This window comes from Podarcis tiliguerta, assembly GCF_965153285.1.
Source record: "Podarcis tiliguerta genome assembly, chromosome: 1".
NCBI lineage: Eukaryota > Metazoa > Chordata > Lepidosauria > Squamata > Lacertidae > Podarcis > Podarcis tiliguerta.
Window position 1 is genome coordinate 87263756 of NC_139534.1, and position 25805 is coordinate 87289560.

The 25805-nt window shown below is 40.9% G+C and overlaps 1 protein-coding gene across 35 annotated transcripts in view; it reads left to right on the plus strand.

Annotated features, from left to right (window-relative positions):
• The window catches only part of GPHN (gephyrin), a 231080-nt gene that overhangs the window by 52534 nt on the left and 152741 nt on the right, over positions 1-25805 (plus strand). For all 35 annotated transcript variants that reach the window (XM_083456691.1, XM_083456678.1, XM_083456686.1 and 32 more), the window contains exon 3: positions 13847-13904. In XM_083456691.1, coding sequence (XP_083312817.1) covers positions 13847-13904 — 58 coding nt within the window. The remainder of the gene's footprint in view (positions 1-13846; positions 13905-25805) is intronic.

The following is a 25805-nucleotide window of genomic DNA, read 5'->3' on the forward strand; positions in this document are numbered from 1 at the left end:
GGCTTCTGCCGGTTTTGCGGGAGGTGGGGGAATTCCCCCACTTCCCAGGAAAGCCAGGAGAAGCCGTGATCTCTTTAAAGGGGTTGCGCGGCTTTTGCGGGCTTTTGGGAGAGGTGAGGGAATCCCCCCACCTCCCAGTAAAGCCAGGAAAGCCCTGCACAGCGTCTCCCGGCAAGGAGAGGCTGCACGCGGCTAAAGGGGAAGCCAAAACAGCGAGCGGGATCCATCCCGCTCTCTGCCTTGGCTTTCTCCATAGCTGCGCGCAACCCCTCCGCAAGGAGAGGCTGCACGGGGCTATGGATTCTTTAGCCCTGCGCAGCGTCTCCTGGCAAGGAGAGGTTGCGCTGGGCTAAAGAGGAAGCCAAAACTGCGAGCGGGATCCATCCTGCTTGCTGCCTTGGCTTTTGCCATAGCCCCGCTCAACCCCTCCGGCAGGGAGAGGTTGTGCGCAGCCTGTACGCTGCTCTTTGGGGCTGGGGGAGGGGAAATATTTTTTTTCTTGATTTCCCCCCCTAAAAACTGGGTGCACCCTATGGTCCGGTGCACCCTATGGTGCGAAAAATACGGTATATATACATAATATTTAGGTCTGCAAATATGTATACACTGTATAAAGTATATGATAAGTATAATAAATGCTGGCATTGTGTTTTTCTATAAACACCTTCTATGTTTTGAATTAACAATCCAACTACCATATTTCCCCATGTATATCATGACACCTATACGTACCATATTAACCCAATTTATCATTAAAAATTTTAATAAAAAAAGTTGTCTTATACATGGAAAAATACAGTATTTAATACAGTGAACACACCGTAAAAGTGCTGGTAATTCATTGTTTACTGGGGAGAGTGCCCTTGTGGATTTCATATGCTATGCCTATCCCTTTAGTTATACATATGACAGTGTCGTGCAGTGGGTAGATAAGGGAAGGTTGCCAACTTTGGGCACCTGCCTCCTGCAACCACACACTCCCTGAGCTCTCCAACACGTATGCTATCACATGCCCCCCACTCCCCCAAACACTGAAACAATACATTTAACGGAACCCAATATTTTCCTTTCCAAAAACCGCAGAAATCAATGATAAAAAACCTGTCAGTTTTCTCATGTTTGCTCGAGCTCCACAATGTGTGAAATTGAAAGCTAAGAATGATTTGCATGCAGATACAGCCCGTGATCAGTAATGATGTTGTGCAACATCACAAATTGTTCTTAAACAACTTACCCTTCATGAATCTACAGTTTTTCTTGGTCTTTTAAGCACAAATCCAAATAGGAAGGATGAAGTAAATGCTTGGGATCACCAAAATGTCTCATTTTGTCCTTTTCCTGTTTTGCCTTATGAAGTAGCGAAGCCTTGTCAGAGGAATCTTCCTGTGAGTCAGCCATGCCTATTTCTTACTACAGGATGAGTTAAATAGTGGGAGATGAGGGTCTCCTCTGATGCAGGAGTGGTACTTGGGGTGTGGTGCATGTAGCTCTGTTTCATAGCACCATTGTGACTAATGATGATCCCAGTAATGAAAAATGAGAATATGAAACTCTATTTCATAGATTTTAATGAGGCAACAAGAAACGGCATATCTTTGCAGCGTGAGGCCAGTGAACATTCAGACTTTGAGAAGACATGGATTGCTTCATTTTTTACATTCCAGTGCATTTGTAGGGCAATACCTCTTCCCCTATAAAAGGTGTTCACAGGGACTTACATAAAATAGGAAGTTTGACAGCTAAGCTGTGAAACCTTAGTCCATATATATTTTTCTGTTGTGAAGTGGTGTGGGGAAAGTGGAATTTGAAGGAAAGAGGTGATGAGCTGGAAGAGGATGCAAAACCCTTCCACATATCACTTCTTTTCAACTGCAGCACTATACCATGCATCCTGTTTTATTGGCAACAAGCAACTCAAGTTCCAAATCAATCTTGCAGTGTGCCTTCTGCTGGAAATCTCAACATGGTAGTGAATGAATATTCTGCTGTTCTTCTTGTTCATGACATTCCATCTTACTGTACTGCCGCACACAAATACCCTATGTAGGGATAGCGGATAATTATGACAAAAACAAATGGGTGCAGAAATTACTGCTGTAAGCTATGAACATTTACTTGGATGTAAGCTACATTGCACCCAGTGAAACATATTCTGAGAACGCATGTAAGATTATACATGTAAATCTCATATATAAGATTGGGTTTTTACTCCAAATACCATCAGAACAGTAGTCTATGATGCTGTTGTTGTTTAGTCGTTTAGTCGTGTCCGACTCTTCGTGACCCCATGGACCAGAGCACACCAGGCAGTCCTGTCTTCCACTGCTTCCCACAGTTTGGTCAGACTCATGTTTGTAGCTTCGAGAACACTGTCCAACCATCTCTGTCGTCCCCTTCTCCTTGTGCCCTCCATCTTTCCCAACATCACGGTCTTTTCCAGGGAGTCTTCTCTTCTCATGAGGTGGCCAAAGTATTGGAGCCTCAGCTTCAGGATCTGTCCTTCCAGTGAGCACTCAGGGCTGATTTCCTTAAGAATGGATAGGTTTGATCTTCTTGCAGTCCATGGGACACTCAAGAGTCTCCTCCAGCACCAGAATTCAAAAGAATCAATTCTTCGGCGATCAGCCTTATTTATGGTTCAGCTCTCACTTCCATACATCACTACTGGGAAAACCATGGTTTTAACTATACGGACCTTTGTTGGCAAGGTGATGTCTCTGCTTTTTAAGATGCTGTCTAGGTTTGCCCATTGCCTTTCTCCCAAGGAGCAGGCTACTGCAGCAAAAACAAAGAATAATCTTATTGGGTAACTATAATAAGATATATTAATGAAACTGTTTAATATTTAATGCTGCAATCCAGTTTATGAATTCAACGATGCTTACTTATGAATAGACATTTATAGACTTGCCCTGTATGCAACTGTACATTTTTTCAAAACTGAGAGAAATTTGCTCAGTCCCCCTTTTCTCTTCTGGAGCTTCAGATGGAGGCTCCCCACCCCCCACCCCAGTAACTGTTTGCCCCTGCCTTTAGAGCCTCAAGGGTCCACCTCTGTCCCACATCTCGCTTCTCAGTCTCAAGCTTCCCTCTTCCCCTTTTGCCAACCACTAGGCTTGGCTAGCAGCTTCCCTGCTTTCTCTCCTCCTCTCCCATCCCCCACACTGCCATCCTTTACCACAGAGAATGATCTTCCCGGGTGACCTCATTTCCCCTTCTCAGCAGTCACTACAGGATGTAACAGACTAGTGAGCAGCTAAAGGGGAAAATGCTTTTCAAATGAACACAAATAGATCTGTGTAGAGGGAAGCACCAATTTTTAAAAGGTACACATGTACACAAATAAACTCTGTGGGGAGATGGCTAATTGATGGGTAATTAGTTACTTCATTTGCTATGAAAAGACAATGACAAAACACACATATACTTTAAAGAAGCACAAAGCACTTCAAAGGCAGTGAGGAAGGGGGAGATGCAGAGAAGGCTGTGAAATCCTGTAGTAAATGCAATAATTATGCCTCAAAATAATTAAGATTCTGCCCATGGTGTGGACAGTGAGAAGAGTAATGTATTTGGTAGCAACCAAACTGCAGCAGAACAGAGACAACTTGTCTTAGGGTGAATACATGAAGCAATGAACATGGCTAACTTAATATATCCCTACTGGTGAGCCTGCATAAAGAATCAGAACTTTATTAGCAAAGCCAACAGGCCACAGCTATGCAAGAATTAAAAATAAAATAAACTGAGAATAAAAGGAGGATAAGAGCAAACAGAAGGAGGTCCGTCAGATGAACAAGTCTTTCACTCAGATGGTGGCCCTCAATTTCATAGCTCTCTCGATGTACCTCGCGACCTTCTCTGTTGTCTGACTATCCGTATCAGATAAGAGAAAAAACAGTATAATGTCCTGTGAGCGGCCAGGATTGGGGAGAATGAGTGGAGTAATAATCTCATTCCTTAGGTCTTTGTAAAGGGGGCAGGATAGGAGGACGTGGGACACTGTTTCCGTGTTACCATCTCTACATGGGCAGAGTCGTTTTTCAAATGGAGTCTTTTGGTAACGACCTTCGAGTACGGCAGAGGGAAGAACATCCCATCTAGCCAATGTAAAGGCACGTCTGTATTTTGGGATGGTTAATTTAAACAAATATGAAGCTGGAAAGTCAAAATGGGAAGGGTGATAGTAGGTATACCATGGGCACAGTTTCTTTAAGATAGTCAGGTTGTTTTGCCGTTCAATGTCTTTCAGGCGCTGGCCTATTAGACTCTTTGCTTTAATGAGGCCCATTGATAATAGGGATTGCGAATGCAGACCGCATGTAAGGAGTTTTTGATGCACAGTTTTGAACCACATGCTTTTATGAGGGTCTTGCATTACTAGAGGCAGTAGACCAGATGGATTTAAATTAAGACGAAGCCAATAGTTGAGTGTTCTTTGCCAGGTCTGAGTTTCTACAGATGGAAGGCAGGCCTCGAGTCGTAAAGCAGCGTTTGGAACACAGGAGGGGACGCCGAATATCTGCCTTAGGAATTTAGACTGAACAGTTTCAAGACTGGAGCAGTGGTTCCCCGTCCAGATTTGTGCCCCATACAGTAACTGCGCCAGAGGTTTTGCTTGGAAGACTTCAAAGGCTGCTGGGATGTATCTGCCCCCCTTCGTGTAGAAAAAGCGCGACAGCATCTTAATACTTTGAGCTGCTTTTTCTTTGGCATATTTTTGATGGGCATCCCAGGACCCGGTCGACTGGAAAACGATACCCAGATATTTGAAGGCTTTAACCTGTTCAATTATCTGGTCATCCATCCTCCAGCTGTACTGTCTGCATTTCCTTGCAAAAACCATGGTTTTGGTTTTCTGATAATTTATTGCCAGTTGCTCTCTCCTACAGTATGCTGAAAATTCACCTATGAGCCTATTTAAGCCTATTCTTGTTCGAGATAGGAGTATCGCATCATCAGCATACAAAAGCACGGATATTGATTTGTCAGCCAGTTTGGGGGCATGGAAGTCCGGAGATGACAAACAGTTGACCATATCATTGATGTAAAAGTTGAATAGAACTGGGGCCAGGATGCAACCTTGCTTGACCCCCTTGCTGACAGGAACTGGTCCTATAAGGTGGCCGTTTAACGAAGTTCTTACATGCAGCACCGTGTCTTTATATAAACAGCTGATCAGAAATAATAGTCTTTTGTCTATACTTGATGTGCTCAATTTGTCCCAGAGTCTTGCACGTGGAATTGAATCGAAGGCAGCCTTTAGATCAATAAAGGCTGCGTATAGCACCCCACGGGATTTTTTGGCATATTTGTCAATTAAATAGGCTAGGGTGAAGCAATGGTCTATAGTGGATCTGCCCTGCCTGAAACCCGCTTGCTCTTCCGCTAGAATAGCTTCGGTTTCCAGCCAGCTAGTTAGCTTAATATGAAGATGTTTGGCATATAGTTTGCTGGGTATAGGCAGAAGGCTGATTGGTCTATAGCTCGCCGGGTCTGGCATGGGTCCTTTTTTGTAGATTGGAATAACTATTGCCTCTGTCCAACCATCTGGAAGTAGACCCGTTGAGTCAATCCAAGAAAATAAAGAGGCCAGCAGGGGGGCCCACCAGCCCATATTGGACTTCAGAAGTTCGGCAGGGATGTAATCATTCCCTGGGGCCTTATTGTTCTTTAATTGTGCGATTAAGTTCTCAACTTCCTTTACAGTTACTGGTGGCCAATGAGGTAGGTCCTCCAATTGGATGCATAGTTTGTAATGTTGGACTTCCTGGTCATAGAACAAAGATTGAAAATGGCGCAACCACTCCATTGGTTCCACTGTGCAGATGGAATTAGTGCGCTCCTGGTCCAGTAGACCAGATATGGTTCGCCAAAAGCAAGTAGTATCTTTCTCGTGCGATGCCTTAACCAAACTTTGCCATGCGGCTCGTTCAGCTTCCAACTTCTTTCTCCTTAATAATTGTTTGTAGGACCGTCTCAGATAAATATAAGCATTAAGTAGAATGGCAGTCCCTGATTTCCTATATCTCTGGTAGGCTGATCTCGTTTGTCTCCTTGTTTGCCTGCACTCCAAGTCAAACCAGCTAGCTCCGTTCTTTGCCCTCTTTGTAGCGGAGCTATGTATCGCTGTTGTTAAATTGGATTTCAGTCTTTCCATAAGTAATTTAAAGCGTTCCATAATCGCATCTACTGAATTGCCTGTCACAATAGCGGATCGAATAAGCTTTAACTCCGCTGACTGAAGGAGGAGGGTTAGATTTTCATTCAATATTGGGGACCATTTGAGTCTTTTGGGAGCAAGTATACCCAAATTTACAGAGGGTATATATTGTGGCTCGGCAATGGAATAGTCAAAAGGCCGACCTGCAAGCTCTAGGATTAGAGGTAGGTGGTCACTCAGAGTATTGTGGCCTACTTGGAACTTCCTTACAAAGCTGTGGGCAAATCTTGAAATTAGAATATAATCTATAACGCTTCCCCCTGCCTTGGAAAAATGAGTATATTCCCCGGGACGATCCCCCTCTATGTTGCCGTTTAATATCAGCAGTTCCCTCCGTCTGGCAGCCTGCACTAGGCAGAGACCTGAAAAATTACTTCTGCTATCTTTGGACAGTCGTGTCGCACCAATATCCGTCTGTTCTTCAGGGTCCATAAATAGGTTGAAGTGAGTGTATAGACTGATGTCATCTGTTCCTATACGAGCGTTAAAATCTCCACACACAATAGTCAGGGCAGACGGGTAAGTAGATTCAAGAGGTTCTAAAAACGCCTCTAGTTCAGCCCATGTAGCCTTGACAACGGGTTTTTTTTGGCCTGGGGGAATATAGACATTGACCAGCAAAAGGGTAGTTCTCTTGAGGCTAAGTAGGGCGGCTGTTGCTAAAGAATTGCAGCTGGGTAGGGCTGTTACAGAATGCGCCAGCTCCGTAGAAATAAAGCAAGCTAGGCCGCCACTAGATCTGCCGCCCTTTAGAGATGGAGAGGCAGGCAGGTAGTGGCAGTTATACCCATTGAGAAATATGGGGTCGTTCTGCCATGTCTCCTGAAAGAAGATGATGTCAAATTGCTTAAGGTAGCACATAAATTGTTGGTTATTTTTCTTGGCGTGCCAACCCGCAATGTTCCAAGACAGCACTTTTAGGCCCCGGGCCCTTCGGGGAGCTGGATCTATGTCACCACCACGTCCAGCAGTTCTTTGGTGTCTAAAAAAACACACCCATTGGCTCTTTTCGAGGATGACTGCTTGGAGAGAGTGTATTGATCCTCTCTTCTTGGTGAATTGGGGCTAGATTTTGGAGTTGGGGGGGAAGCTAATTCATTCGGAGACAGTTTAAGGTAGCTGTGCCAGGAGCTTTGAGATTTCACACATTGATTAGGTTTTACTTTATTGTACATCACAGGGGGCTCAGATTGTAATTCCACGTCTACACATTTGAAGGTGCCTCCCACTGTCTTCTTATCCACTAGACATTTGGGAGATATGGGCTGCACATAAGGGTCCTTCATTGTCTCACCTTGGTCATCCTTTTTTACTAGTCTGCTTCTAAGTAAATCAAGTCTTTTCAAGATCTCAGTTTGAGCTGGAGAATGCAGTGACCAGAAACGCTTTATCAGCGAGAGTTCTTCCTCCCAAGCGGAGTCCTCACTGTCACACGTGAGAGGCCAGGCGCCAGTTGGATGTGGGGCTTCCTTTTTTTCATTTGGTACTGTTTGATGGAGATGATCCTGCTGGAACTTATGCTTTCTATTTTGATGGTTTTGATGGTTGGTTTTTTCCCTTTTGTGAACTTCCATTCCTATGCCCTTGGGCCCCATCAGAGAGGTTAAAGGAGCTCTGTTTTCAAATGTTCTTAATAGGACTATTCTTTCTTTTTTGAATAGGTTTTTAGCTCTAAACATAAAACTGGCCAGATTGTGGTCTAAAAAAGTAATCAATGCTCGTACCGAGCAATCATCTTGATGTAAATACTCTATAGCGGCTATGTCAGTTGCTTTTACTACCCCCGGTAAAATGCCACTTATAATGGACAAGAAATGGTTTATACGGTCCGACCCTACATAAAATCTGGGCGGTTTGGGGTAATTAGCAAAGACGAGCTTTTGAGGGGTTAGGACTAAACTCCATTCTCTTTTGGGACACAACATCTGTCGAACTTGAGAGGAGTGGTTCCCCTTAATAGTTTGGGTCGCCAGCGCACCTCTGTCTGCAGATTCTGTGCTGGCCATAAGAGGACTCTGAGGCGGTATAACTGTAGATGGATTAGGTCCTTTGTCCCAGCTCGGAGTTAATTCTTCAAGACTTGGTTTAGATTCTTTTATGGATGTATTTACTTTACGTGTCTCATTGGTGGCACTCGAGTTAGATTTGTTTGTTCCACTTGTGGAGAGGGATGGGAGAAGGTTAAAGAGCTTCTGCCAATATTTTTTACAAGTACAGTGAGTTGTCTTAGGCCGCCTTAGGTTTTTCATATTTTTGCTTCTCTTCGTCTTACGCTCAGCTTTTTTCCTCCGGGGTTTGGTGGACAATGGTGGATCCGGGCTGGCTAGGGGATTTGTAATCTGGTCTGAAGCGCTCACATGTTGTTTGAAATTATCCACTAGAGTCAGGAGGAGCCCGTTTGTTATTGCTAAAAATTTTTTGACGTTAAGGAGATCCGTAGAGATCTGGCGTATCTGCTCCCGAAGATAATCACCTCGCGTTTCTGTTCCATTGTCATTGGCTTTCAACCAATAGGTTGAAAGGTTACTTCCAAGTTCCCGCGATGGCAAATGCGGATTAGCATCAGGTGTGTTGGCTGTATTAGCCTTTGTAGCATTCTCTGCTATGGCAAGTTCTTGGGCCAGATTTGTTGAATAGTTTGTCCTCTTGTTGTTTGTTTGCAAGTCCTTTAGCTGTGTTGACCAATCCAGCACTGTGGGTGGCAAAGGCATAGCTACATCTAGAATACTCTCCTTCTGAGTTCTCCTACCCGAGTCTTCTTGGGGAAAGTAGCTGATAATTTTACTTTGTCTCTCTCGGCGCTCCATCGGGCTCTGTGGTGAGTTAGGCAAAATTCCTTGGTCCTTGTATTTTTTCCTAGTGAGGACCATAGTGGATATATGAGTATATATGGGTATATGGTAGAGGGTGCTTACTTGTCGGCGATTTATCTTTTGTTCTAAGCTGGAGTAAATAATAGCAGAGATGCCGGTTTGTGGAAGTTACCTCCTAAACCTCACCAACTTGCTAATTTCTCCAGCAATTTACATCGGGGCTTGTGAGGTGTCAGTCATTTAAGATGTTAGAAAATATTGCTGGTCCTAGGCTTTCATACTATAACTCCTTTCTTTCTCCCTCATTCAGCAGCCTCACGACGTAACCAGTAAAGTAGCTAGGCAGTATAACAAAGAGAAAAGCCCCCTTGGAATGATTATCGAGTTAAACTTGCCTTATGTTTCTTGGGGTTGTAGCTGCTTCAGTTCCTTCCTTTTTTTTTTTTAGATGAAAAGCTCGGCGTCCTTCCAGAGGAGTAGCTGGCCTCCCCGTCTGTTAATTACCGTCTTGAGTTTTTTCCTTTCCAGTGACGGGGGATCCCTTCACGGCAGGGGAGTCAGGCCAGACCTCTTCCCTTCCCCACTCACTCGTTTCAGGAGATTACTCAGCTCCACAGCACCAGATGCACAGCGGGGGGTGCGGCAAGGCAGCAAAGCTGAAGCTCGAATCAGGTGATAAAACAATAAAGCAATAAAAGCCCAGAGGGGTTTGAAAACTACTTAAAACTACTTGGAACTTAATCTAAAACAATAAAACAATAAAAGCCCAGAGGGGGTTTTTTTTAAAAAAGACTACTTAAAACTACTTAAAACTTAATCTAAAAACAGACGAAGTTAACTAGGCTACTACCTCCGTCGCCATCTTGCTTTGCTCTCCGAGCCTGCATAAAGATGGAGCTAGAATAAAGTTTCCCACTATAACCAATCCTGCTAACTACTGACGTAAGCAATTAACAAACATGGGTCAACTGACAGGAGTATACTTCTAGCAATAAGGCTAGACCTAGGTGCTTCATAAGGCAATGTAGGATTGGAACAATGTGGGTCGCTTTTGCTCTATTGCAAGCACTTCATCATCCCCTTCTCAATTTGGGCCTTAAAAAACCCTAAAAGGAAAAGTGTGGGTGCATGGAGGGTGGGTTGTAAGCAAGTATCACTTGTGGTGTTGCACATCATCACTGATCACAGGGTACATCTGTTAAGATATCAGCTTTCACTTCCAGTGTTCTAGATTGTGGACTTTTAGCCAACATAAGATACCTATAACTCTGAACATAAACAGCATTCCCTCCCCCCAAAAAATATTGAATATAACCCATGAGAAAGTAGAGCACATGCATGATGGATCTGATAAAATGTGAGTAGTATGTGCTTTAGGAGGGAAACACTCAATTTTAATAATTAGTTTTTGGATGGCAATGAAAGATATTGTATTATTTGAATATTATTATCTACTGAGCAAAAGATCATGTTAATTAAATTGGCATCTGAGCACTTCTGCAAATAACAACAACTAGGCTAGATGGAGTTATTTTTAGATTGCTTCACTGAATTCAGCTGACTCATTTATTAAGGTTTTAAAAGTGGCTTAGTTTATTGCAATTTTCTAAACATAAAATTGTATATAATGAAATTACATGAACAGAGCAATATGGACCACAGTCCCAAAACAACTATAATTTTATTTGAAATCTGATTTCATACTAAATGCGTCTCTAAACATGGGTGGCAATAGGGAGTGAAGCTCTACTATTTCAATACTTCAGTTATTCATGACTGTTGTACAACACAATTCAACACATACCAAGGCATTCAACACAAAAGACCTGATGTGGAAGAAATCAAAATGATAAAATATTTTATTTTCCATATTCTGTAGTTTGGGATGACAGACCACAAACAACAAGGCACATTCTCCCCAAATGTGTTCTTTGATTTGTTCATACTATCTCTGTATAAAATGAGTTCTTTAAATAAAATTTAGCAAAGCATTTTTTTATATTTAGAAGTATAGTGCCTGTTACTAGCATTATTTTTAGAAATGTGTGCAACAACTTATGTTAAACTGGTCAGCAATAGCTTTCTATAGTAGTATTAAGGTACTATTAAGATGTTACTGAAGCTTTCTAGCTCACCCAGATAAGTTCTAGCAGCTCTTTATCATTTCTCCTGAAGTTAGAAAGCAAGAGGAAAAAGTTGCTGATCCTAAGGCAAAGATGTAGTAAGCTGGAACTAAATCCACAGTTGATCACGGAGTAGTACAGCCGTCCCCAGCCTTGCATATGTCTTGGACTACAAATTCCATCAGCCCCAGTCAGCATGACTAGTGGTCTGTAACAATGGGAGTTGTATTCCCAGGATGGGGAAGGCTATTATGTAGCCATACAGTTTGGCTAAAAAAATACCAAACAGATGAGGAGCACAAGTTTTGCTCTGCACACCCAAAATCCAAGATTTAAATGACAATTTAACTCTTGCTCCCTAACCCTGATTTGAAAAAAGGACATGGTTAGAGATAAGAAACAGCTAGTTTTTAGGAACAGCGAACCTGAAGCTTTATCAGATTACTTTCAGAAGCTGTAATCTTTATGCATTGATTGACTCCTTTGTAACTGGATTGCACAGTATTGGAAATCTTTCTCACCTTAGATCAATACATATGGTGTCGGAGCATTGAAAAGGTGTTCCTGTAACAGAATTTGGGTCAATGAAAGATTTAATTTGAGTGTCTGACAATTTTCTTAGACTGAGCCAATTTCTAGAAGCAGTGTGTGTAGTGCCCACATATTGCATGTTTACTTTGAAAAGCACTAATGTTACACATGTTTCATGCAACAATCAGTATGTGTAGCTAACTTGCGAGAGTAACACTCAAAGTGACACACAAAACAAAGGTGTTAGCCCATAAAGAAGCTTGGTAACTATTTTGTGACTCCTGTTGGTCCTGATTTACTTTATTGTGGGTTTTGAGAATAAACTAACAAAGACGGGTCTTTGTTTGTAATATAGGCCACAAGATTGAGAAAAAATATGCTACCCAATTTTGGAGTTATTTTTTAAATTGAAGTTGGCTCTTGTATCAATGATATAGAGTGTCTAGTACATGAGGACTTACTTCCTGTAGCCCCCCCCCCCCCAATTCCAGAACTCTTATTAACAGAAATTTGTTCAGAAGGTATGTAATTATATACTGGTGTATACATGATCTCCACTGTAAGAGGGGATATACCATATTTTTCCATCTATAAGACACCCCCATTAATAAAAGCAGTGAAAAGCTTATCACCAGTGTTTTCCTCTGCCAAAGGAGTTAATACACTGCAATGGTCTAAGGTTGAATGACTAGCTTTGAACCCAATCTGTTTTTCACCAGTGATGCTATTAGTCTCTATCCAAGATAAAAGCTTACATTTAAAAAATCTGACATAAAGTTTCCCAATAACTGAAAGATGGTGATGGTAATTAGATGGATTAGTCCTAACACCTTCTTTTCAAATAGAAACTATAATTACTTTGCTCCTAATGTCAGGGGTCTTTCCAGTTTTGTTAATAGAAGTAAAAGAACTGAGAGTAGAGGAGCCCGCCATTTTGGATGAGATTCTTAAGAGATCAGGTAGTATAGAATATGGGTCAGAGGCTTTGCCAGGCTTTAGCTGGGCAGTCAGATCAGTAATATCACCAGAAGTTACAAATGCCACTCTGGAGGTGGTTGAAGAGGTGGTTGAAGAATTGACAGGTTCTTGAAAAATTTCAGAAAAATAACTTCCCACTTGCATGGAAATAAACAAGTGGGAGTTTCATAGTGATTTGTTAGTGGCCCCGTAGTAATTTACTACTCTTTTTTTCAAGGGCACATATTAGTAAATTCCATTTTTATCTCTGCAGCTCTTTTCTTCCGGTAATATCTAATATTAATGCAGATCAGGGGGGAAATTGCTGGCACCTAGCAGGAAAAGAACGTATAAGTATTTGTACTTGTTTTAACTGCTGGAATATTTTAGCTGTTGTAATGTGTTTTAATTGAAATGTATGCTTCATTCTGTACTGAATTTTATTGGTTTGTGACCATAATAAGCTTTTTCTACTACTGTATAGACCTCTATATACTGTACTTTTCTGTGTATAAGATGAGGTTTCCCCCCAATTTTTGAAGTTTAAAAACATGGGTCGTCTTATACATTTGTTGTTTAGTCGTGTCCGACTCTTCATGACCCCATGGACCAGAGCACGCCAGTCTTATACATGGAATATAGCAATTAAATATATAAATTGATACGGTACTTGCCGCCATACATGCTCTGACAGTTCCAGCTTCTCGCAGTGGCGAGCCGCAGGCCCTCCATAGTCTGCTTGCCTCCTCCCACTCAGCCCACCCTACAGCTGGGAGGGAGGCTGAAGGCGGTGTGCATGCACACAAAAGCTTATACTCAGAACAAACTTAGTTGGTTTCTAAGGTGCTACTGGACATTTATTTTTTTTACTGCGTCAGACCAACATGGCTACCCACCTGAATCTAGGGATGACTTTGTAATTTGTAATATTCAAATAAAAATTGCAAGCACATTTAAAACAGGAGCTTCTTTAAACCTCATGTATGCAAATGTCCACTATGTTAGCTAATGTACCAACTTCAGATGTTTTGTCTAGCATGCCAGTGTGCACTCTTGCAGCAATGCATAAGCTTCTTGGGTATCTAAGCACGGTTTGCTCCTAGAAGTGAACCATAGAGATGGGCTTATGTGGTTAGCATCAACTTGTTTATTCCATACTGTTACTGGATTTTGAGAATATTTTCTTTTCCAAATTTCAGGTTAGGCGGGACTGTATCTGCATACAAGATAGTGCCAGATGAAATAGATGAAATCAAGGTATCATTTTAATAACCATTTTTGTTCAGTGCTTTAATTTTTTTATGTATGCTGAAATGTACAATGATGATTTACTGATTTTAAATTAAATTAATTAATAATTAAATTCAAGTTTTTGGTCATTCAACAGCTACCACAACACCTGGAATAACATAATGGAAATATTGCTTTTGTCTCTTCTATTCATTTGTTCAAGCTCCTTTTTGCACAGAATGTTGATTAATTATTTTAGCTGCAATTCTGCAAAGTCAAAACCATTTGCATCAACCTGGGAAACAGCACAAAAGCTTTCCTGTCATACTCTATTTTTAGCTTGTGTATTAATTAATGCTATTGAGCATTTAATTGGGCAATAGTTAAGCTCTGCTTTCTAGTCGAATCAGCAAAGTAAACTGGCTAATTTTTTTAACTATAACAAAATGATGTGCGGCATCTTAGACTAACAAGTTTCTTATGGCATACATTTTTGAGGACTACAGTTTATACCATCAAGGTTTATCCTGACCTGTGTTTTTTAGGGGGGTGGGGTGAGGTCAGGATGACACTTCATTCATCTGCTAATATGGATTGTGGTTCACAAAAGCTTACATCATAACAACTTGTTAGTCTTTCAGGTGCCACAAGGCTCTTTTGGGGTTTTTTGATGCAACAGATCTACTCTCTGTAAATTTGATGATTTGGCTGATGGTTCAACATAAAAATCTTATTTAGAATATTTAAAGATTCATTCTTCTAAGTTATTTACAGAAAGCTGTGAGAAGAATGTAGTGTAAAAATCTTATTTTTTAAAGGATTGTTTTAAATGTAGCAAAATAATCCTTGGTAAAAAGTGAGAAGCGATTACTCCTATTCCCAAATCTCACAGAGCTACAGTTGCTAGGAATTTGTCTACAACTGTTGCTTTCAGCTTGAAATAGCTGGCCCAGACACAGAGGGCAGACTATAATTTCTGCTCTACCTTTCAGATCAGAGATGCTCTTGTTTCCTAAGGCAATTTGGAAATATTAATATGCAGCATTCCTCAAAAGAAACAGAATATGCAGACAGACAGTGGGGCAATTTGCCAGATTCTTATAAAAGAAGCATTTACTCTGCTTGGCTACCACCCTAGGATTATTAGCTCACCAGCAGCCTAGGTTTATTATTGTCAATTTATCTTCATTATCAAAGAAAGTTTCATATGAACTTTCTTCTGCAGAGGCAAGATTATCCTAGCAGTTTTAGTAGAATCCATTACAATCCTATGCTAAGATGTGATGTTCATATTTGTTTCCAATATTTTAACCTCTAGTTTAAGAATTGCTTTGGGATTATGATGAAACCTATTATTACTACACAGAATTATGCGGTTATTCCACTCCATCCCCTCAGTGTTAGTTCTCTGAAGCAACTAGTAGGAGGAGTGGAAGGAATTGGCGTTATTTTTTCTTGTATGAGTTCAATTTTAAAAGACGCATGCAAGTCATGACAAATCCACACAATTTTAAAGGCAGCCAAGAAAGATATATGTATGTTATAAAACAGTTATATAGAAAATCTCTTAGTGCATCCTAACATGTTGTGTAGAACCAAAAGGAGATAATGTTCCGGAAGGCCTGTGAGCTCCATCTTGGTAGTCAAGATATACTTTGGATTAATTGGTAGTTGCTGCAAGAATGAGCTCATATATGTTTATACACTTACTTTGATGTGCAAATTGGCTTGCATTGATGCTATGCTGATCTGTGGGCTTGGTAAGTTTGGTTATTGTCCTAGGAATGGGAGCTATCCATAAGACTTGGAGGCTTGCCACATATGCCTTCATCAGCAGGTGAACCGATGGGAGGTTCTGGCCAAACTGACATATACTGGGTTTTGTATAAGTAATGCACAAATGCTTTCCTGGTTGTACGCTGTTTGGTGTCTGTCCCAAGTCTGTAAAGACAGAAAGGCTCTGCAGGCTGTGTTGCAAGTCTGTGCCTTCTAATAAAGCATTAGAACTGATCACTGTCATTTTGGACATCTTGCTTTGTTATCCCTGCATCAAACCACTTCCACAGGCCTGTGGATCATTACACATGTGTGCCTCATCCTTCAGTGAGTCCATGCTTACGAAAAATGGAATCTGCTCCTAAGGAATTTTCTAATTAGCATTTTTAGAAACGGAGGGTCAAACAGATGTTTACATGTTTCTTGAACAACTACTTGTCTATTGACCTATAAAGCAAGGATAGGGGTAAGTAAGCGCATGAGAGAGAAGTGTGAAACTTCCATATTGTACTTAAACTCTCCCTGCTTGACTGCTTTAAGCTGTTTCCCCCCAGTCTAGTTCTGATTCTGTAAATGAGTTGGGCTGGGAGAAACTAACTTGCAGCAAATAGACATGATAAGGTTAGGTGGGCGGGGGGAAAGGTTCTGCTCCTTTCCCCCCTGCATTCATTTTGATATAAAAAGTAGACCCTGCCTCCATTTTATATGTATATGAACAACTACATGTTTGATAAATCCAAGCACACGAGTTTTTGTCCCCCCTGGAGGAAGCTGGTTATACTGGAGTTGCAAGAAAAGGATTGTGTGACTTGAGACAGCTACAGTTTGTGGAGGGAAAGAGCCAGGGAAGGTGGTTGTTTCAACTGCTTACTTTACCATTTGCTTTTGATGATGGAAAATTCATCTAGGCAAGTGAAACAAAATTAGGGAAGAGTGGCATTCTTTGTTTTCACCCGCTAGATCAATTGAAAAACCTGATAAGTGCTTCAACACAGAAATTTTTTCCCCCAGCCTCTAATGTGCAAATAAAAAAAAAAATCAATTTATGATAAAACTATCTGTTCAGATCTCTGGAAAGCCAGCTCTGTAACAATAAAAATATTCCTACTGAAGCCTATCAGAACATCTGGTCAATTTATTGATTTGATTTATTTATTAAATTTGTATACAGCGTGATAACTGAAGATCACAGGGCAGTGCACAGCAAAAAACTACAACATGAGAACTCAAAATATATAATGAAAAAACAACAACAACCATTAATCCCCCTCCCACAAACACTTTAAAAAGCCTATAGAAAGTTGGATCAGCCAAACGTCTGCTTATAGAGAAACGTTTTCACCTGGCACCTAAAGACATTTAATGAAGGTGCCAGGCAAACCTCTTTGGGAAGAGAATTCCACAAATGGGGAGTCACTGCAGAAAAGGCCTACTCTTGTGTTGCCACTCTCCAGACTTCTCACACAAAGAAGGACCTCAGATGATGATCACAGGGTCCGGGGCAGTTCATAGGGGGAGAGACAGTCTTTGAGATATTGCTGCCTGGGCCATTTAAGCACTTTGGATTGGGCCTGCAGTACAGCTAGAGTAGCTAATTCTCATTATAATCTGTTACACCTGATAAGGCTGGGGCTCAAGATTATGTATCTCTTTTGTATTATGTACTTATTTGGGCAGCAAATAGCTTTAATCTTGGAACTCCTGTAGAGCAGGACTGTAGCTGTAAATAATTTGGAGACCTTTGACAAAATGAAAATTCATATTAAACCATGTTTTAAGTCTAACTATTTCTTATTGGACTGTGTGCCAGAAATGAGACAATGACTTGATTAAATATTTCATCCATTTAAGCTGCTGAACTCTTGTGTTTTGCATTGGAGTCATTTTATCCCAACTGTAGTTTAAACAGTTAGCTTTTTGTTGTTGTTGGTATCAAAGCTTTCCTTTATTTTAAACAATTTCAAAATGCAAAGCTACATGATCTGCTTGGCAGCGGAATGACTGCACTTTAAAAATGAGGCTGTCCTTATGGTGATGCATTCATAGGGGCTTTCACAGAGTAACATTTACAGAGCAACTCCCTTATGAGGAATAATAATAATAATCCCGCCCTCCCTGGCTAAAGCTGGGCTCAGAGCGGCTAACAACAAGTAAAAATAGCAAAGTGTACATAAAATTGCACAGTCAATTAATTAAAATACATTCTAGACTCAATTCAGCATCAAATTAATGGCAACCATCGGGTTAGAGTTCTATGAAGATTACAGAAGGAGAAAGGGGTCAAATTGTGCCTTGGCCAAAGGCCTGGCAGAACAGCACTGTGTTGCAGGCCCTGCGGAAAGATGTCAAGTCCCGCAGTGCCCTAGTCTCTTGTGACAGAGTGTTCCACCAGATTGGGGCCACAGCCGAAAAAGCCCTGGATCTGATCGAGGCCAGTCTAACCTCCCTGTGGCCCAGGATCTCCAATATGTTTTTATTTGAAGACCGTAAGGTCCTCCGTGGGACATACCAGAAGAGGCGGTCCTGTAGGTACGAGGGTCCTAGGACGTATTGGTCTTTAAAGGTTAAAACCAGCACCTTAAACCTGATCCTGTACTCCACTGGGAGCCAGTGCAGCTGGTATAGCACTGGGTGAATGTGATCCTGCGGCAAGGAGCCCGTAAGGAGTCTCGTCGCGGCATTCTGCACCCGCTGGAGTTTCTGGGTCAGTCTCAAGGGCAGCCCTACATAGAGTAAGTTAGAATAATCAAGTCTAGAGGTGACCATCGCGTGGATCACAGTGGCTAGGTCAGGGCGAGAGAGGTAAGAATCAACTGCTTAGCTTGGCGGAGATGAAAAAATGCCGCCTTTGTTATAGCTGTAACTTGTGCCTCCATAGAAAGGGAGGTATTGAAGATTACACCCAAACTCTTAATGGATGGCGCTGGCACTAATTGCGCCTCCACAAGAGATGGGAGTCTGTTCACATTGGCCGGGGATATCCGGTCGAAGTGGGCCAATACTGGACCCGAGGACAGTTGAGGGGCCTCCAGTTCCGTTATTGTATCCAAACTGGCAGGGAGGTCATGGCGGAGCAACCAGCCCTTCTCTGCAAAAAAGCTCGCAAATGCCTCACAGCTATTTGTCAATTTGTTATTTAAATTCGGCGGTCCCTCCAGGGACGTTAAAGACCTAATTATACTAAAAAGTTGTGCCAGGCGAGAGCTAGCAGGTGCAATGGAGGCTGAGAAGTGAGACTTCTTAAGGGTTATGAAATCTGGGGCTTTTTAGTTTAGAGTAAAGGCAAGTAAAGGGCATTCTAGAAGTGTAGAAAATGATGCATGATATAGAAAAAAAATAAATAGAGAGGTTTTTCTCCCTCTCATATTACTGGAACTCGGAGCCATCCAAGGATACTGAATGTTGAAATTTTCAGGACAGAGAAAAGAAAAAGCTTATTCACACAGCTCATAGTTATACTATAGAATTCATTCCCATACGAGGTAGTGATGGCCATCAACTTGAACATCTGATTGCCTCACTTCAAAAAGGATGTAGAGTTGGAAAAGTTTCAGAAAATGGCAACCAAAATGATAAAGGCAATTCCCCTGTGGTTGCAGCATTTGGGGCTTTTTTGTTTAAAGGCCAAAAAGAGGTGATATAGTAGAAGTATATAAAATTATGCATGGTATGGAGAAAATGGATAGAGAAAAGTTTTTCTCTCTTTCCCATAACATTAGAACATGTTCTAAACAGATTTAATACCTTGATTCTCTCAAGGTTTACTAGTATTTTAATTACTGAGTTTTTGTGTTTTAGCACTTCTTTCCTTTATCTATAAGCTGCCTTGAGTCCCATAAGGGAAAGTGTGGTATGAATAAATTAAGATGATGGTGATGATGATGATGGTGATAGAACTTGTGGGCATCCAGTGAAACTGAATGTTGAAGCTGAAAGATTCTGAACAGACAAAACACAGCGCTTCTTAACATATCACATATGGGATTCATTCCCACAAGAGGTACTGATGGCCACCAACCATGGTTTTAGTAGAGGATTAGACAAATTCATGGAGGATAAGGCTGTTGATGGCTAATAGTAATGCGGGCTCTTTTCTACTCATTTCAGAATACATCTAAAACATTACAATCCAGACAGATTTGAAATTGGAAGCAATGGACTTCAGTGACATAACTATATAAATGCCTATCTGCTTTCATCACCATAGGCTTGGTGCTTGGGGAAACACTGTTTATTTTGTTTTCCCCATATTCCTCCATTCCTCTTGTGCCTTTTTTCTTTATAAACCCCAAATTATATCCTCTACCCTGCTGCTGTTTTTTGGCATTCTCGTGAAATCTCTTGTGGATGTGTGTGCATACATTTCTGAAATTAGCAACAATACCCATGGTATGAATTTAAAAACAAAGTACTCTTGACACCTCAGAGAGTAGTTGATTTCATCTCAGCACGATCTTTATAAATTTCTTCAGCAGTTATGTTCAATGGTAGCTATAAAGGTTTTCTTTTTGCCTTTGCTCTTGTTAATTTCATGCAGGTGTAAATAAATGCTGCTGCTGCTGCCTTTTCTATCACTAACAAAAACATCATTTTCTCAATATATTTTTTCTTGATTAAATCAAGATACACTTTTGTCCATCCAAATCTGCAGCTGCTTCTGTCTGTATCTAGACTCACCTCATTTTGTTCAATCTAGCGGTAGCCTTTCAAATCTGTTTGTAAAGTATTGCTGGGTTTGAAAACTGCTAAGCGTCAAAGCTCCAGACTGAAGTCATGTTGTTTAACCAGATATGGGAGATGCCTTCCAGTTGTCGCTGAACTACAACCACACACAACACTCCTGATCATTTTGGCCATCCTATTTGGGGCTGGTGAGAGATGGCAATCTGATATCATCTAGACCATTAATACTTAACAATGCAGTCCCAATCATATTTGCTCACGAGGTGTCTCACTGAACTCACAAAGAGATAACAAATTTTGGGATTTTTTTCTGACAAAGAAAATTGAAAGAATGCCTGAGAAAAAGGAAAAGAATGAGGAGTAAAGAGCTGGAGCCCAGTTTTACCAGAGTTCAGTGTTAGAAAATGAGAAGTCATCCAGTGGGCGATTAAGCAATATCAGTTAAGATAGAAGAGGATAAATCAGAAAAGGAAAATTGAGCTGAAGGTCATCTGTGTAAGGAAAAGAAAACAACACCTGGGGTTAAAAAACATGAAAAGGTTTATTTATTTTGGTTTTATTCTATCTCTGTATTTGTTCAACAGTGATCTATAATTGTATATGTACTATGTAGATTGTCACCAGATCTTGTTAGATAATGCTTTATGCAAAATATCTTACAACCTTTTTTCCTGGAAATTAAAATATATATATAAATAAAAAAACATGAAAACAGAGCCAAGTAAAGAAATATAAAAGCAACAAGAAGGAAACCCAGGAAATAATCTTTAAGTGGGAAATACAGGCAACCCCTGATTTGCATTGTGGATGCATTCCAGGTCACTGCATGCTTGCGTGAAATCACATGCAATTTGAACACCCCGCTCTGCCCCTGCCCCTGCCCCACTCCTGCTCTGCAAAAAAGCACTGTCTTACAAGCTGTTTCCAACATGTTACTACATCAGTATAGTTCTGTTATTTGTGAATTAATATTGAATATTTATGTTAACTCTGTTTTGTTTAAAAAAATAATAGCAATTTTAATTTAATATCAATTTTGAGTTATATTTTCTTTATTACAGTCATTTCTTATTTCTTTCCTCTGCAGAAAAAAATATATAAAATCAACTTTTCTTTTTACATCTCAATGGGGCATTGCTCCATTATTAATTTCACCCACCCACCCAAAGAATAATTCCACTATGAATAGAGACCAATTTTAAAATAAATTGATTATCTTTGCACATTTTCATAATGTTAGTAATTTTTTAATCACACACACACACACACACACACACAAACACACACAAAATAAACTAAAGATAAAGAGCATAAAGGAAAGGTTGAAAGCAGCATAAGGTTGGATTTTACAGGATCATGTTCATCACGATCAATGTGGATTTCTGCCTAAAAGACAGTTAAAAGATAGCATCAGAAACATGTTAGATATTCTGGCATATTGGAATTGCTATAACAAGAAAAAGATGTGTATGTAATCTGCTTTATTTGAGCCACATCTCCAACATTTATCTGATCCTAACTTCCATATTAAATTCAATTTATAAGGTGTTAAATGTCATTGATAGAGGGTTTTAAAATAGTTCTCATTTAGATCTCTTGAAATAATATTAAAATGGAACGCCCCAAATCCAGTTCTATTTTTTCCTGGTTATTCTTAGATCCAAATCTCGTGCCCTTTTTCTCACATATGTATCCTTGTTCTGATCCAAGTTTAACCAGACACCACAGAGTTTTGCAATTATGCCTTAATCCAAATGGGAGATAAATAGAATTTCTCATTTGTTCTCTTCCCCATGCTTATATATTAGAGGAAAAATATTTCATAGCTGCAAAAATTTCAGGTACAAATTTCAGTTCGTGAAATAAAAAGTGTCCTCCAAAGCCTCCCCACACTTTCAGACAGGGTACTGAATTAGTGTTTGTTCTTTTTTGGATATTCACAAATATGGGGGAAAGCTCTACCACAGTGAAAACATGCTTGAGTATACCTACTAATAGTCTGATTTGATTTTCTGTGGCAGTATTTTGTCTGTTTATATCTTTGGATTACCAGTAGGGCTTTAGAAATGATGTGACTTGACCATCCTTGAGAAGTGCAAAGAAGAAATACTGTCAGTGAGTCATCAGAGTTCAATAAAGGTGCAGCACCAACTGAGTTACATTTTCTAGGCTGCAATCATATGTGCACATACCTGGGAGTAAGTTCTGTTGGAACTCAGTGGTGTGTCAGGGACTGACAGAGCTACAAAGTGTGTGGCAGAAGCAGGGCACCAGGGGGAGTGACCCGGGAGAGGGAACCAATGATTTATGGGGTGTCACACCACCTGCAAGGCAGGAGCCAGGAGAGGTGGGACAGTCCAAGGTAGAGGAGGAAGGGACAGTTTATATGAGGAACGGGTCAGTAGATTCCTCATCTTCCCCCTCCCCACTGTCTCCTAGAACCAGGAGGGGCTTGAAAAGGGAAGAGCAGTGACAACTTCCATGCAGGAGAAGCACACAACACAGGTTGTGAGCACACAGCCCATCAAAGGAGGGTATATAAGCTGGAGGAGGCAAGGGGCCCCACTGTTGCTGCAAATGCTCTTTTGGCCCAGATCTGTGGATAGCTCCCTAGAGGCCAGAAGTGTGTTAGCATGTGTATCCAGAGCACTGTGGAAGCACTGAAAGTGTTCCTATTTCCAATAAAGAATTAACTATATCAGACATGTGTCTTCGTTATCTGGATGGACCATGACAAAGTTCTTAGTTCAGAATATACATGTATTGGATTGCACTTTTTAACTTGTGTGATCAGAAAATGCCAATCAGAAAATTTAACATTTAATCATGACTGTGAGATCATGATCCTGTGAGATCATGGTTAGGTGTACTGAAAGGCTTGAGTATTTTGACTTTCCCCCTAGTAGTTTGTCCTTGGCAAATTGGCCCTAATTAAGTTTAGGTGATAAAGGCAAGTAATTCCCCAGTTTGCAGCTCTGTCCAAATAAATTATTTAATTTTCAGTGGAGACACAAAGTACAAATATTATGCAAAACTGTATTAGCACACAATACAGCTTCATAAAGTGTAGAATCAAATTTATAACATTGTAAAACTCAAGAAGCAGCACATGAGAAATAGAAGACTGGAGAAGAAACATAACAATATGCTAATTCCTAACTTGAATTATTTGACTTCTTAACCTATTAGGCTTAATAATAATAATAATAATAATAATAATAGGTTAAAAAAAGGTAAAGGTAAATGACCCCTGGACGGTTAAGTCCAGTCAAAGGTGACTATGGGGTTGCGGTGCTCATCTCATTTTCAGGCCAAGGGAGCCAGCATTTGTCCACAGACTGCTTTCTGGGTCATGTGGCCAGCATGACTAAACTGCTTCTGACGCAACAGAACACCATGACGGAAGCGAGAGTGCACGGAAACACCGTTTACCTTCCCGTCACAGTGGTACCTATTTATCTACTTGCACTATTGTGCTTTCAGACTGCTAGGTTGGCAGGAGCAGGGACCGAGCAATAGGAGCTCACCCTGTCGCAGGGATTCCAACTGCCAACTTTCCAATCAGCAAGCCGAAGAGGCTCAATGGTTCAGACCACAGCGCCACCCGCTCCCAATAATAATAATAATAATATTTTTATTCCGCCCATCTGTCTGGGTTTCCCCAGCCACTCTGGGCAGCTTACAGCGTATCTAAAAACATAATAAAAACATCAAACATTAAAAGCTTCCTGATACAGGGCTGCCTTCAGATGTCTTCTAAAAGTTATAGAATTCTTTATCTTCTTGACATCTGAAGGGAGGGTGTGCCACAGGGAGGGCACCACTACCAAGAAGACCCCTCTTGGTTCCCTGTAACTTCACTTCTCACAAGCAGCTGTTGGAGGGGGAGGCCTATTATGCTCATGCCCTGCTTATGGGCTTTCATAGGAATCTGATTTGCCACTGTGAAAGCAGAATGCTGGATTAGATGGGCCTTCTTATGTTCCCATGTTACGCTTTTATGAGGTGTAGGGCATTGGATATTTGGAAGTGGCACTGGGAAAGTGTGGTGGTGGTTTAACAAGTTAGCATTCCCGTGGGGTTGCTTTTGAAGATCAAGGAACTGGTGATCTTGGAAAGGGTATTTTTACCCAGTGAGGTAAAGAGCAGGTCTAAGATATAATCCTAAAGTTGTCATCACCCACACAAATTCAAATGAACTCTCATAAATCAGAGGGAATTAAGATAATTAGTGATCTCAGTGGTAATTCTGAAGATAACGCCTACACAATAAAAGAAGCATCTTTGGTATAGACGTTAACTGAATTCCTTTTTGCAAAGCTTACACCGTTTGGTGGTGGGGACGGGGGATGGACTCTTTCATCAAACTTTTAAAATAACCTTCAGTAACCTTTCAGATACATCAGGTCCAAGATGGAGTTACTTTGGTGTACACATCCCCAGCTGCTTTTGAAGCTCATAAAGGTTTTTTAACTGGCTTGTATTGCATCACATGGAGACTGTTGTTTAGGGGGAAAGATTTGTTTGTTTGTTAAAGTTATACCCCACTCTTCTTCTCAAAGGACCCCAGGGTAGCAATCTCAAAAACTGAGATGGAAGATATATGGTCTTACTAATTGTTGCTGCTTTTGCTTTTACTAATTTTACTGACATTTCTAAAAAGATTTTTTTCTTTCGATGGTTTACTATTTTCACCCAACATTTTGAAAGCCATCTGTTTTAATTAATTTAATGTTCCATTTGGACAGGGGTGGGGAACCTGACTGCATGCCAGGAATGAGCAGGCCAAAGTGGGCAAGCAACAGGTGTGAGTTGTAACTTTATACTGTAGACTACAGTCTAGCGATGCAGGTTTATAAACTTATCTCTCCATTCATTCAAGCAAGTAAGGAACATTGTCACATTTCGATTGGGAGAGTCTCAAGCGCCAGAAGAGAGACCTGGGCCTGAAGTTCCCTTCTCTTGTGCTACAAATAACTTAACAGTACAAAGATTTTGAAGGGCTGGTTTTATCCTATTAAAAAAATGTGGAGTAGAGTTAAATAACAATGCAAGCATGAGAAGCTTCTTCCCTGTTTATTGTCAGGAAAGGCTATTTTACACATGAAAATGTCTTCACAGATGCAATGACTCACGTAACTGATCTGTTAGATTGCTCAGGTCCATTCTTTCAAAATAATCCATTCCATCCTGCTCTACCCCCAATGTACGCTCTGCATTTTGTGGCCACTGAACATGCTCAATCCTCACTGGGCTGTGTTTTGGGATGACCCGGAAGCTGTACTCCTGCTCCTTCGGCCAATAAAGCAAGATGAGTGCCGCAACCCCAGAGTCGGCCACAACTGGACCTAATGGTCAGGGGTTCCTTTACCTAGCCGCCCTGCCCCCCAATCCAGTTAAAACAAACCCAAACCCTGGCACCTCCATGTATCTCAGTAGCACATTGGGGCTTCATAGTTATCTTAACAG